Source organism: Oryzias latipes, chromosome 7 (genome assembly GCF_002234675.1).
Source record: "Oryzias latipes chromosome 7, ASM223467v1".
NCBI lineage: Eukaryota > Metazoa > Chordata > Actinopteri > Beloniformes > Adrianichthyidae > Oryzias > Oryzias latipes.
Genome location: NC_019865.2, coordinates 2035562 through 2048179, shown reverse-complemented (window position 1 = coordinate 2048179; position 12618 = coordinate 2035562). Strand labels below are relative to the sequence as shown.

Here is a 12618-nt window from a genome sequence, read left to right as displayed (position 1 = left end):
GAAGTTTTAAAATTCTGAAGATGTGGTAAAATCATCTCTCTCTTGTCTTCAGAGCGGATGATTAAAACTTCAATTTGAGAATTGTCCCCTGGACCCAACAAAATAAAACATAAAATGACAAATGAAGAAAAGTATAGCAAGAAATCAAAACCAAAGAGAAATCTAAACCTTCCTCAAAGTCCCCCTTCACACAATCGCACACAATGGCGGCTCCCCTGCCGAACGCCAGCGCCGTGTTAGATGAGTATAGCAAGTCCTGCAGAGAAAACAGTTTTAGACACTTTGGATGTCAATCAGGACCGTTTAGATCTTTCAGTCCAACTTCTCCTCTTCATCATCTTCTGCTCCCAGATTGTGTGCAGCACCAACTCAATGTTTACAAAAAAATACCAGAAGATGGAAAAGGAAGGAAACCTTTTTTTAATTATATTCATTTGAAGGAAGAATCATTTCTTGTGTCCATTTGAACACAGGGGAGCTTTCAAGAAGCAAATTGGGACTCTTGCTAACAAATCTGATCTTTTCTTGAGCTGCTAGAGGAAGACCAAAGAGGAGGAGGTTTCTGGATGCAGCGAATGAAGACATGAAGGTCGCTGGTGTTAGAGGAGAGGATGCAGAAGACAGGGTTAGACGGAGGAAGCTGATTGGCTGTGGCCACCCCCTGAAGGGAAAAAGCCCAAAGTGTGAGTGTGCTATGGAAGATGATAGGAGGGATATTTAGGGCCTCTTTTGATTTTGATTTATTAAAGAATTGTGCCTAAACCACATAAGTCTGCAGAGGCTCAAGCTTCGGTCTTGTCCTGGAAGGAGAATTGCCCGTTTTGTTGCACGTCACCATATTTACGGCGTGACTCACAACGTCTGCTGCAAATAATCGTGTGAAGTCTGTGAGAAAAACAATCCAGACAATGGAATCAGTGCTGCAGATGTGACAAAATGACTCTCTGTGCTTTGTGCCCAAAGAGTGATCGATTTCAACCCCTCCCGCCCCCACCCCCTTAGCTAGAAGTATTGATTGTATTCAGTGATCCTAGTATAGAGTAGCTCATATCAGAGTCAGAGGAAAGCTGAGCTGCACATCTGAACTATTCTGGATCAGGACTTCAGCGGGTTTTACCGCAGAGGAAATCCTTCTTCACCACCAGAGCGTCATCCACGAGGGTCAATTAACTCCAGACGAAAATGAATACAATGCTTAATGCGCACATATGTAACACCAGCGGATTTAAATATGTCTAACAGAAGTATACTAGACAACATGTGTGGAAACTAAAGGAACCTTCTTCCACTGTACTTGGGAATGCAAATGTATACAAACCTTTTGGGAAGAAGTGAAAATCACAATAGAGAAAATGACTTTAAAGAAGATCTCACTGGAGCCCAAGTTTTTTTATTTTATTTGGTATATTTAAAAAAAAAAACAAATACAACAAAGGGGAAAGTTCATTTATAAATCTCAGCTTGAGTCACGCAAAAATGTGTGTCCCCAAACGCTGGAAAAACCCTTGCAGTCCAAGCATGACCCAATGTTGTCAGGTGTCCCTTTAGAAAGAATTACATTCATTTTAAAAGTCAAAGAAGAAGAATTGGAAAGACCTCTGTCTTTACTTTGAAGGCTGCTCGGTTTATAGTCATAATTTTGTCAACGTCTAATGTGAGGCACTTTTGTTCTTGGGGTGAGGGGGTGGTATTAAATTCAATAAAAAGAATGTTGAAGGTTTGAATTTGTAATTAATTTCTAACATAAAGTCTCTTGTTTCATATAGTCTCATTAAAATGCACAGTGGGTCAGTCTGTGTCTGTTAAAACTATTAAATCCATAAAAGAGTTGATCACTGATCCAGGTCCTCGTAAAACCAACCAAAAAATAATGTTAGAGCCCCTACTTCCCCATTTTAAAAAAAAAAAATCAAGAGTTCCATTAAAGAGATCCAGATTATTGAAGTTTCTTTTTATTTTTTTTACGGTTGCTTCTGCAAAGCCTATTCTCCACAGTCACTAAATGAATAAAAAATCACTATTTAATTGATTATTAGAACTTAGTTTTTTTATTTCTAAAGTTTAGATTGTTTTTCACAAGAAGTGAGGCGTTGTCATGGTTACGGACACCAAGCCTAGTAGGATGTGGGTCAACAAGCAAACAACTAATTGATCAAATTATGTTTAAATGCATGTTCAGTCTGCATCAGGCAATGAGGCAAACAAAACACAAAGATAGACAACAAACTGTTTCAAAGTACAGGCCTCATTGCTGTTGAAGGCAAAATGGGACACTGTCATGTCCACCATAGAGACCATTGAAGGACAGAGATCTATTCATTGTCTTCTGTTGTGATCAGCTGTGGTATAGCGTCTGTCCACCTGAGTTCCAAGTTTCTGTTCTTACCAACTGGCGTTTAGGCCAGATCCATACATGGAACTTTAAGGCTCTAAAGCCAGAATTACATTTTTTTTATGGGTGTCCATTATGTAAAACACATTTTAATGGACACCAGCAGCCAATCAGAATCCAGAATTCAACTGGACCACGGTATGAAAGGTATTTCTCCACTTAAATGGAAATTCTATTGAATCAATAAAGAGTCAGATGTTTGTAAAGAGGATGCCTTAAGTCCTCTCTGCTGGGGGGCGTTTTGTTTCATATATATGCTATAAAGCTCAATCTGTGAACACTTTTTCAATGACTGAACTGCAATCATTTGAATACCTTTACCTGTTTTTTTTTTTTTCATTTTGATCCTCTTAGTATTCCTGATTTTAACTCTTTTATTTTCCTTCTGGCAGGTGGCAATCAGCCTCTACTACCTGGCCGTGGTGGGTCACTGTCTCTCCATCGTCTCCTTAATAATCAGTCTGATTATCTTCTCCTATTTAAAGTGAGTCCAGACACAAACACACACTGAACACTTCTAGGTATAAAATCTGTAGCAAACAAACTCGTCCTGTCCAACAGCTGGGCAGACAGATGAGAGCTGAGGGCCTCTTGTGTTGGACATATTTTACTTTAACAACAGCGGTTATGAATCTTCTGACAAACCAGAGGTTTGTCTGAATAAACCCCTTTTGTAATCGAGGCCAAACTTTATTCATTTTAATCATAATTGGAAATCTTTGGTGTTGGAGCAGACGGAAAAGGAAAGGAGGAAAGAGGGGGGGGGGTAAGAGGGGGATTATAGAAGGGGGGGGGGTAAAACCATGAAGCAGCATAAAGCAACAAGATATGCTGGATGGTTATACTCATTACAGTGAGGTTCAGATGTAATACAAGTTTATGAAGGCGGGGCCTGTCCACCAACCCAAATGCCGCAAACATACCTGTTGGCTCCAAAAACGTTCACCTGTCAACATGTACACAATACAAATAAAATCTGTGTTTTTCCGCTTGGGTTCAGGAGTCTCAGCTGCCAGAGGATCTCCCTCCACAAGAACACCTTCCTCTCCTTCATTCTGAACTCCATCGTCACCATCATGTTTCTCTCCGTCTCCGCTGTCATTAACGAAAACACAACTTCCAGCAACTCTGTGAGTCGCTTCCTCTGAGCCAATGACGTGTTTGGATATTTCTATTAGCGCTTGTAAAGAAACCTAATCCACAGCTTTGTTGTAAATGCAAATTTTGTAATGTTTGAAATTCCAAATGTGAGGAGATCTGCGTGGTTTTTCCTCCTGTAAGGTGAGCTGTAAGATCCTGGCTGCACTGACTCAGTACACCAGCACGTCCAACTACTTCTGGATGCTGTGTGAGGGAATCTACCTCCACACGCTCATCATCGTGGCCGTCTTTGTGGAGGAGCAGCAGCTCTTCTGGTACTACATCCTGGGATGGGGTGAGTTAGAAACCCCAGGTCTTTCACAGACGGTTCCAGAAGACGGGGTTGTTCTGGTTTCAGGGCATTGGCTGTGGAACCACAAGACTAACTGAAGAACTTTGATTACAGCTGCAGCTTTTATGCTCCAATTTATGTCTTAGATAAAATAAACATTCATAAATAAGCATCTTGATTGACCTTGAAGGAAATGCTTTTAAGTTTAGTGACATTTTCTTTTAAATACATCAAAAAAGACTTGAAATGATCATAAAACCTACTTTTGCTTTTATTTTGTGAGCTTTTTATTTTTCTAAATACAGTGTCTGTTCAGGGGTTAATCTGAAAACCTTAGCAAATGATAAAACGTAAAATGTGGTTTGATTACAATAAATTATCTCTGAATCTAACAAAAACAAAGTTTATGGTATTAAAGAATAACAGAATTGACTTTATCCATTGACAACATAAATATAGAACAGGTGTCTGAATTTACATTTTTAGGTGTTGGACGACAAATAAACATGGAAATCTTATATATTTTAGGTAAAAAATAGCCAAGTAGCCAAGAGCCTTTTTGTTTTGAACAAATCCAGATATATTTTACCATGTCTTATTATGCACATGTTCTATTGCTCTTTGGTTTTACCTTACTTTACATATTGTATTGAAGTGTGGGGAAATATATATGAAGCTAATATAATGCCCTTAGTTTATTACAAAAGAGCGCTATTTGAATTATTCACAAAGCTAAATTTAGAGATCATACTAATTAACTTTTCATTAAGTCAGATTTATTGAAATTTAACAATTACATTTTAAAGTGTAATTTAATTACATTAAATTGCAGACCCTATTAGATATGTTTAAAGCTTGAAACAGAGATTTACCAGAAGACTTACAAAAGCTTTTTATTTTTACTACAGGAGATGAAAATCATAGGAGAAGATTTAATTTCAAACAGTTAGAAAACACTAAAGCAAAAGTGTTTGTTTACAGTCGGGGTAAAAATTTGGAATTCCCAGGAGAATCAGTTAAAAATTTGTCAAAATATTATTCAATTTAAACGGAGGTTTAAAATTAAGCAAATTAGATTGTTGAATGGAAAGTTTGGAATTTAAGTGCTAAAGGAATGGAATTTATTTACTAAAATATGTGTTTATTTGAACTGTAAATGGTGAAGTCTGAGCACAGGTGATGGTGTGAGAAATGTAGAAATCATACAATGTTTAAAAGGGAGTAGACAACTATAAGAAACGTGTTCTACAATTCTGCTCCTTTCCAGTCGTGAAAATGTTCAATTGTACAAAAAGCATGTAAACATATTTTGGATTCAACAATTTTCATCACAGGAGCAAAAATAAATGAATGACAAAATGTGTTTTTCTATACTTCAGATTATTGTAGAATAATGGGAACAATGACCTTGAATAATATATTATTCTGAATTTCACTATAAAATATTGACCATAAAAACCTGAATTAACCTTAAATCCAGCAGTTTCCCAGCTATCTGTGCTATTGGTTAAGTAAAACTTATTTTGTTTCTCTGTAATAAAATATAATGAATTTAAAGTTTTATTTGGCAAATTGGGGTGGGGCCAGTGGCGGTTCTACACTAACTTACTCCCTGGGCGAGTAACCCCACCAGCCCCCCCCCCCCCCCCCCCCCCCCCCGCACACACACAAACACACATACAAAATTTGACAACATCCTGCTGTGTTCCCTATCTTCTATTTAGCCATTTTACACAAAAAATGCATGAATTTTCTAGACTCGTATTACAGGGGGGTCAAACTCAGTCACACAGGGGCCTAAGTTAAAAACACGCTTAAGGTTTTGGGCCGAAGAAGATAAATGTTTACTGAAGACACTAAAGCTAAACTTTTGAACCTTTTAAACTGAAATTTTTTGAACATAAATATGAATAAAAACAGGAACACAAGTTAAACCTTAAATAAGTTGTAATATTTTGTTCTCCATATAAATATATTCTGTCAAAATTATACAAATATGAACATGCTGCAGGACAAAAAGCAAAGAAAGCCTGGAAATATTAATAAGAAATTATATCAAATAATTCCATTTTTTTTGCTCTTTCATCATTTTTTAGAGCATTTTTTTTTAGAGCTGGACTCCTGCTTCATTTTTAGCAATAATTTCTTAATGTGAGACGTCCTGTGTGTGTCTTTGTGAAACATATCAGAGGGATTAGATCTAAAAAATAAAACTTATTGTGATTAATATGTTTAGGTCTTATAAAACATTAAAGACTAAATCTTAGAACTCATCAGTGGGATTACTCCAAAAATATTTGGCATTTCCCTAAATTTGTGCAACACCAACAGCAGAAATCCTCCAAAAAACCTCAATCCATAAAAAATGGTCTGATCTCATCCCCCCTCCCCCTCCCCCTCCCCTTCCCTCTGACACACGCGGCTCCGTCTCTATGACGGGAGCCGCAGCTGCGGCCCAGAGTTGATTGTCAGATAGAAAAAGACTCCCAATCACCTGTTAGTGTGATTCAGCCAGCCACTGGCGAGTTGCGCTCCCCTCTCGAGTTTTTTGACTAATGTTCCAAAGACTACCGCAAAGAGGTGTGGCCGCAAGCGTCTTGCAGCAGAGGGCGGTGGTCACGTGCGCATCGGGTCTGCTGTGTCGGAGCAAAGAATTGTGGGAAATAATCCCCATTGCCTGCTTTTTTCGAAATTGGGTTGAGCACGGGTGTTTGTTCTGCCTATTTCCTTTTCATGTGCCTGTTTTACGTTGTTTCACTCTGAGGTATTCTTTTTTTTTTTGTCTTTTTTTTTTTTTGCACCATAAGTGTGAAGAGGAAATAGGAGGAAGACATTCTTAACAGTCTGATGTGTCAAACTGAAAGCATTAAGTGTCGGCTGCTGAAGCAATTTCAAATTAAAAGCTCCAAGCTTCCTCTTTGAATATAGTATGTAGCACATTAGGTGTAACGCCTCAGGCACGGCAAATGCCGCCCCCTATGAAGTGCCGCCCTGGGCGACCGCCCACATCGCCCATATCAAAAACCGCCACTGGGTGGGGCAATTACTATTACATATGATGGTATTTTTCCTTCTTTTTCAATAAACCAAAAACCAAGCAGAGATTCAGTGATCTCATGTCCCTGTGTTTGTTTGTTTTTTGTTCACAGGTTTTCCCATCATTCCTGCCACCACGTACGCTGTTGCCCGCTGGCTTTACTTCGACGACAAGTAAGATTGAGTCCTTTAACATAATTTCATAGTCTCATTAAAGGTAAAATCTATATAATTAGTGGTACATGAAAAACCTACAGGCTGTGCACATTTTGGTTTTTGTCCTTTTAATTTTGTCTTCTAAAGGATTTTTACAATATTAATTAAACTGAGTTAGCTGGCAAAATGCATTAGCCCCTGATTTTATTTTGATATTTAGATTGGGTTTTAAATATTTCCAAGTACTACAGCAAAAATTACTTCAAAAACTTCTAAAACTGAACGTTTGTCCCTCAAATTTTGACACAAAAGAGTTCAATAGACGCAAACTTTTCAAAATAGCTACATCTTTCTTGTCCTTAAAAGAGTTAAAGCTGAGAAAATGTTAAAAACGCAGTTTTTAAAGCCCACTGTTCTGATGAAAATTCATGAGCTGGAGTTAAATACCAGAAGGATTTCTTACACAGCTTGAAGGATCAGAAGCGTCTGTATTTCTTTCAGGTGTTGGATCAGTCCACATACGCATCTGGTCTACATCATTCATGGCCCCATCCAAGTGGCTCTGGTTGTAAGTTGTGTTTTTGCTCAAACTTTAAGGTCAAAGCTGTAAGAAAAATAAGTAAATAAAAACTCCATCTCCATTTATCTGCACAGGATCTTTGAAACGGTGATGGATCAGCCAACAAAAATATTCTGTGCCTTTAAGAGTAATTATGGCTGACTGCTGTCAGAGAAAAAAACAAATCTTTCATGGTGCTTTAAATGCCACCCAGGCAGCAGGGGGAAATGTTAACTTCTGATCTCCAACTCTGATCCTTCATCCAGTCCTTAAATCTCATTCATGCGTGTTTGTTTTTCATCTTCTGTCTGTTTATCCAGGTTAACCTCTTCTTTCTCCTAAACATCATCCGTGTTCTGATCACCAAGCTGAAGGAGACGCACTGCACCGAGTCCACGGCCTACATGAAGGCGGTGAGGGCCACCCTCATCCTCATCCCGCTGCTGGGAGTCCAGTTCATCCTCATGCCGTGGAGGCCGGAGGGATGCATCGGCTACGTCTACGATTTCTTCAACAACATCTTCTCCCACTTCCAGGTACGTCTGGGTGAGAGACTGAGCAGTGGCGGACGCAGATTCACAGGTTACATTGTAGTGGCCAGAAAAATCTGTCACTTCCATTGAAGTAACTTAAACATAATCAGCAGTAAAGTATAGCTACACCTAGCATTTATGCTGGGTGATAAACTCCTTTAAAAGGCTGTGGATGAGCAGCAGGGATGTTGCTCAGATATTGACCTTAAAAACACGTTACATATTATCTGTATGATCATCTTCTCTGTTCATATTTATTCTCTCTGCAGGGACTCATGGTGGCAATTATTTTCTGTTTCTGCAACTCTGAGGTTTGTGGAATATTTTATTTGCACAAAAAACAGCAAAGTTTTTGAACCCTCATCCATTTGATTGTCTATGGAAATATTTTTACAAAAATTTTACTTATTGTTTTGTTACTACATATGTATATTTATATATTTGCTTTCAGAAGATGTTTTTTTGTGCAACGTTGTGGCATAAATATCACTCCGTGATTGTCAAGTTCATTTAGAGTTTTCATCTTATTAAGAAGCCATAAAGCTGTTTTTCCTGCAGTTTTACTCACAGAATAAAAAGTATCAGGAGATAAAGAAGAAGAGAAGATCAAGAGCCACAAAACTCAAACTTTGTTGTTTAGCAAATACACTTTGTTTATGTTTTTGGGTCCATTAAATCAATTATATGGAATGTAGCTTTTAAATATTTACAATATTTGAATGATGACAGTATTAGTGGTCTCTTGATAGCATTTTGCCCTCACAGACAGCGCTCCTTTGCCCCTGAACGGGCTCTATTTCCAGATTTGGAGGCGAAATCAGGTAATTTTGCACAGCAAGGAGCAAAGATGCAGCAGAGTCAGAACAAAGCAGTGTTAAGTGGAGCAATCAGGGGTATGAAGCTGTGTTTTTGGCATTCAGACCTCGGGGGTGGGCAAACTTTTTGACTTGTGGGCCACAAAGGGTTTTAGAGCATGGAGTGTGTTGGTAATCCCCCTGCAATGTGCGTATATCATGTTTCAATTTTAACTGAAAATAAAAACGAGAACACAGAACGTTTTAATCGCAGTTGATGGAGAAATGCTGCGTTCGTGTGGTCCCGGAATAATCGGAAAAACGACAATCAGACTCAGAAAACACAAAGAAATCTCCCAACACCGCATGAGTGCAGAATAATTCTCTGCACCTGAGAAAGGTCAATGTGTTTGTGTGCACCATCTGTGAGGTTTACCCAGCTTCTGCATTTGCAAAAGAAAGGACAAAAAAAGTAAAAGCACTCTGATGGCTCTTAATTTCTCGTGTGGATTCCAGGCTCAAACGGCCCTGCAGAGGAAATGGGTTCAGTGGAAATCGGCCTGGGGGAAAACCGGCTTTGGAGAAACGCCCGCCACTAACAACCACTTCAACTACCACACCAACTCGTCCATCGCCGAGACCAGCCGTGCGACCGTCAACCTGGAGCATGCCGCTCCCGCACAGCTTTCGGAACCACAAGAGAACAGCCACGCTCTGTCTGTGATGCAGCAAGAAAACTCAGGCGAGGCGGGCAACCGGGGGCAAAATGACGCCCTCGACAAGGTGGAGACCACCGGCATCTGAGGGGAAAGAAATCTCTGGAGCTGTGACGGTAACAAACCCAGAATCCGACTGGAGAGAAAAGAAGGTCTTTGGTCATTTAAGAACTGCAAAGGAAAGCAGGCACCACCACTGTCAAGCCCTCCGCTTGAGCTTCACAAAAGGAGGCGGATGACGTGAGGGCTTTTTAGGGCTGGAGGCAAATGACCAAAGACTTCAAGACCTCCACCAAATTTTCACCAAAACAAAGAATGCCAAGGGCTACTGATGTTGTTTGCGTACAGACTGCATTTTTTTGTGACTTCAATAAACAGAAACTAGAAAATCCTTACTGTGTTCCAAAAGATGTCTCTCATGGGATGAATTCTACCCCATAATGAGGCAAATCCCACTTTCCATTCAGAAACCCCGAGGACACTCCTCGTCATCTTTTTGAAGCGTCTTATCTGCAGACCGCTAAAGCTTCAGTGATTCACGGAACATTGTTTGTCTGAAGGAGGCTCTCGCAGAAGAAAAATCAGACAAATTATGCAAAAGTCTAATCAGCTGGTTTAAAAAAATAAATAAAGCAGCTTCTCTTGTTAAATGGATGTTAACATTTGTGAAAACTAATGTAACTTTGGCTTTGAACTGCCTCTTTTTTTTCTGGCAGTTTTTACACCTAATCCACCCTCCTAGAAAGGAGACAGAATTTAAAAAGGACTCCATTAATCCATGGATTATTATTCAAGCATATTCCTTTTAGAGATTCTAGTCTATCGATTTCTTCGCCTTTCGGCTGATTCCCTTTAGGGGGCGCCACCCAAAGCCATCCGCATCGCCCACACCAACTACCCTCATGTCCTCCTCACTGCACCCGTATCACAAACATATTTAACTCTGAGCTTTATTATTTTTCTATTTTTACTATTCTTCCATGTGTTAAAAACAAATGCAAAAAAATACATACATATTTCCCCGTTTAAAGATGTCCTCGAGCATATGGGAAGTTTTATTTATGACGGTTTAGTTTAAATATTCACTTCTTGTTTTTTGGCATCCACATGTGCATGTCTTATTAGAGCAGAAGAAACAATATTACGCTACGCTAAAATGTTGCTTTTGCGGATTGAATATACTTTGTAAATAAGGTGCTTGGATGAAATGTTTTTTTTTTTCTATAGCAAATTGAAGAATATCAAAACCTGTGCCGTTTGTACTTATGGTAATGTTCTTATCACCTTTGAAAGTTTTTACTTTTGTTATTTCAACCGTTGAACTGTTTTGTGATGTGCAGAAATATACGAAGCTGCCATTTTACTGAAACCGTTTGTCTGTTTTTCTTGATACTCTCAGCATTTCTACTGACACTAAATGGGATTTGAACACACTTTTAATGTAGTTTTTCTTATTTAATTGCCATCTGAAAGCATGTTTAAATAGTAAGTTTCAGTCGTTCTGAGTGTCTGTGTGTTGTACTCTTGTTACTGGTTACTCATTTCATCATTTCTGAGCCGAACAGACTGAGAGTAAAGAAAACTGTCACCTCAAAGTCAGGCTGCTCAGAGTTGATGTGAGGATCAGAAAAGACGAAGAATAATTCGGTGGGATGGCTCTCGCTTTAGTGGATCAGAGACACAGAAAGACAAATTATAAAGAGTCTCTTGAGGTCGATAAGCTGCTTTGGAATTATAATGGCACTGGAATCATTTTAGAGACATTTAAGTGTTTGGCTTTAGCAATTAGAAGTGAAACCCGACACACTGCAGCAGACTGTGTAACAATTTAATTCTGCGGGTAAACAAAAATAACCAGGAAAAAAGCAACAAGTGATAGAAAAAGGCGAGTTGGGAGCATGTTTGACCAGCTGAAACAGCATTGAAAGACATCAAAACTACCCCAATGTACAGCTGCCCAGCCAATGATTATTGTAGGTTTTTTACAGATTTTTTTTTTTAATATTCGTTTATTTTAAATTTGTCACATCCAGTTAAATCCGAACAATACAAACGCCACCTTCAGGTTTTAGAATCCTACGGGGGAAGTCAGAGATTATCATCTGGTTAAAACACTGTAAAGGAGGATTAAGAGCCCCAGGGGCCCCTTTGGTACTCGAGCCTTAAAACACAATCACACTTACAAATTGACAAAATATTCAAAAAAAACAGTTGCAAAGCGTTTGACAATGTGGTCGATTTAAAGACTAAAGCCCAATAGAAAACAACGTTATAAAAAAAAAAGGGTGAAAATTTTTCTAAAAGTGAACTAAAATTAAAATGTATTTGCAATATTTAAAGTTTAGTGCAAAACGTTAAATAAAGCTTTAAAACACGGGGACTAAACGACCAAAAGCCCAAACAAAGACTGCAAATCATGAATGGATCAATGGAATGTGCAATATAAAGAGGGTCTGCCTTAAACTGATTGTTAGGGACAGCATGCGCAAACAGCTGTGTGTCAATGAGGATTTAAAATGCTTCAGATTGTAAATCTACGTCAGTTATCATTTTTTCTCTATAGAAATGTCATGCATACAATATTGTAGGATTGGAGACAAAATCATCAGATGCTGCTGAAGTATTTAGATCATTAGGTAAAAGGGAAAAAGACACAAAGTTGTGTTCAATGTCAAACTGCCTTTTCTCATAAACATCTCTTTCTAAGAACACAAACTTAACTGTCAAACTCTGCAGCGCCACCAAAGGATTTTACAAAATAAGGGACTTCTCGTCTGCGCATAAAAGGTATAAATTTCGTTTTACTTCACCAGCACTCTGAGGGGGCCAATGTGTTGAATTTTTTAAAATGTACTGCCTCTTAGAAAACGTTGTGAGCCCACTTTAGGGTAAAGTACAAGGTTATACAATCAAATATTTAATAAATCAGACAATAAAATAAAGTTATAAAATATTAGATTTGTATGAAAGCGTTCTTTCTTTTCCCTCCCTGTGTTCTGT

At 38.6% G+C, this 12618-nt stretch overlaps 1 protein-coding gene across 3 annotated transcripts in view; it reads left to right on the top strand.

Annotated features, from left to right (window-relative positions):
* LOC101159437 (calcitonin gene-related peptide type 1 receptor) overlaps nucleotides 1-11916 on the top strand; it is a 35625-nt gene extending 23709 nt beyond the window's left edge. For all 3 annotated transcript variants that reach the window (XM_023956337.1, XM_023956339.1, XM_023956338.1), the window contains exons 6-13: nucleotides 2785-2876; nucleotides 3393-3522; nucleotides 3674-3827; nucleotides 6974-7034; nucleotides 7518-7584; nucleotides 7896-8111; nucleotides 8378-8419; nucleotides 9419-11916. In XM_023956337.1, the coding sequence (XP_023812105.1) occupies nucleotides 2785-2876; nucleotides 3393-3522; nucleotides 3674-3827; nucleotides 6974-7034; nucleotides 7518-7584; nucleotides 7896-8111; nucleotides 8378-8419; nucleotides 9419-9706 (1050 nt within the window). In that variant the 3' untranslated portion in view covers nucleotides 9707-11916. The remainder of the gene's footprint in view (nucleotides 1-2784; nucleotides 2877-3392; nucleotides 3523-3673; nucleotides 3828-6973; nucleotides 7035-7517; nucleotides 7585-7895; nucleotides 8112-8377; nucleotides 8420-9418) is intronic.
* Nucleotides 11917-12618: the final 702 nt, after the last annotated feature.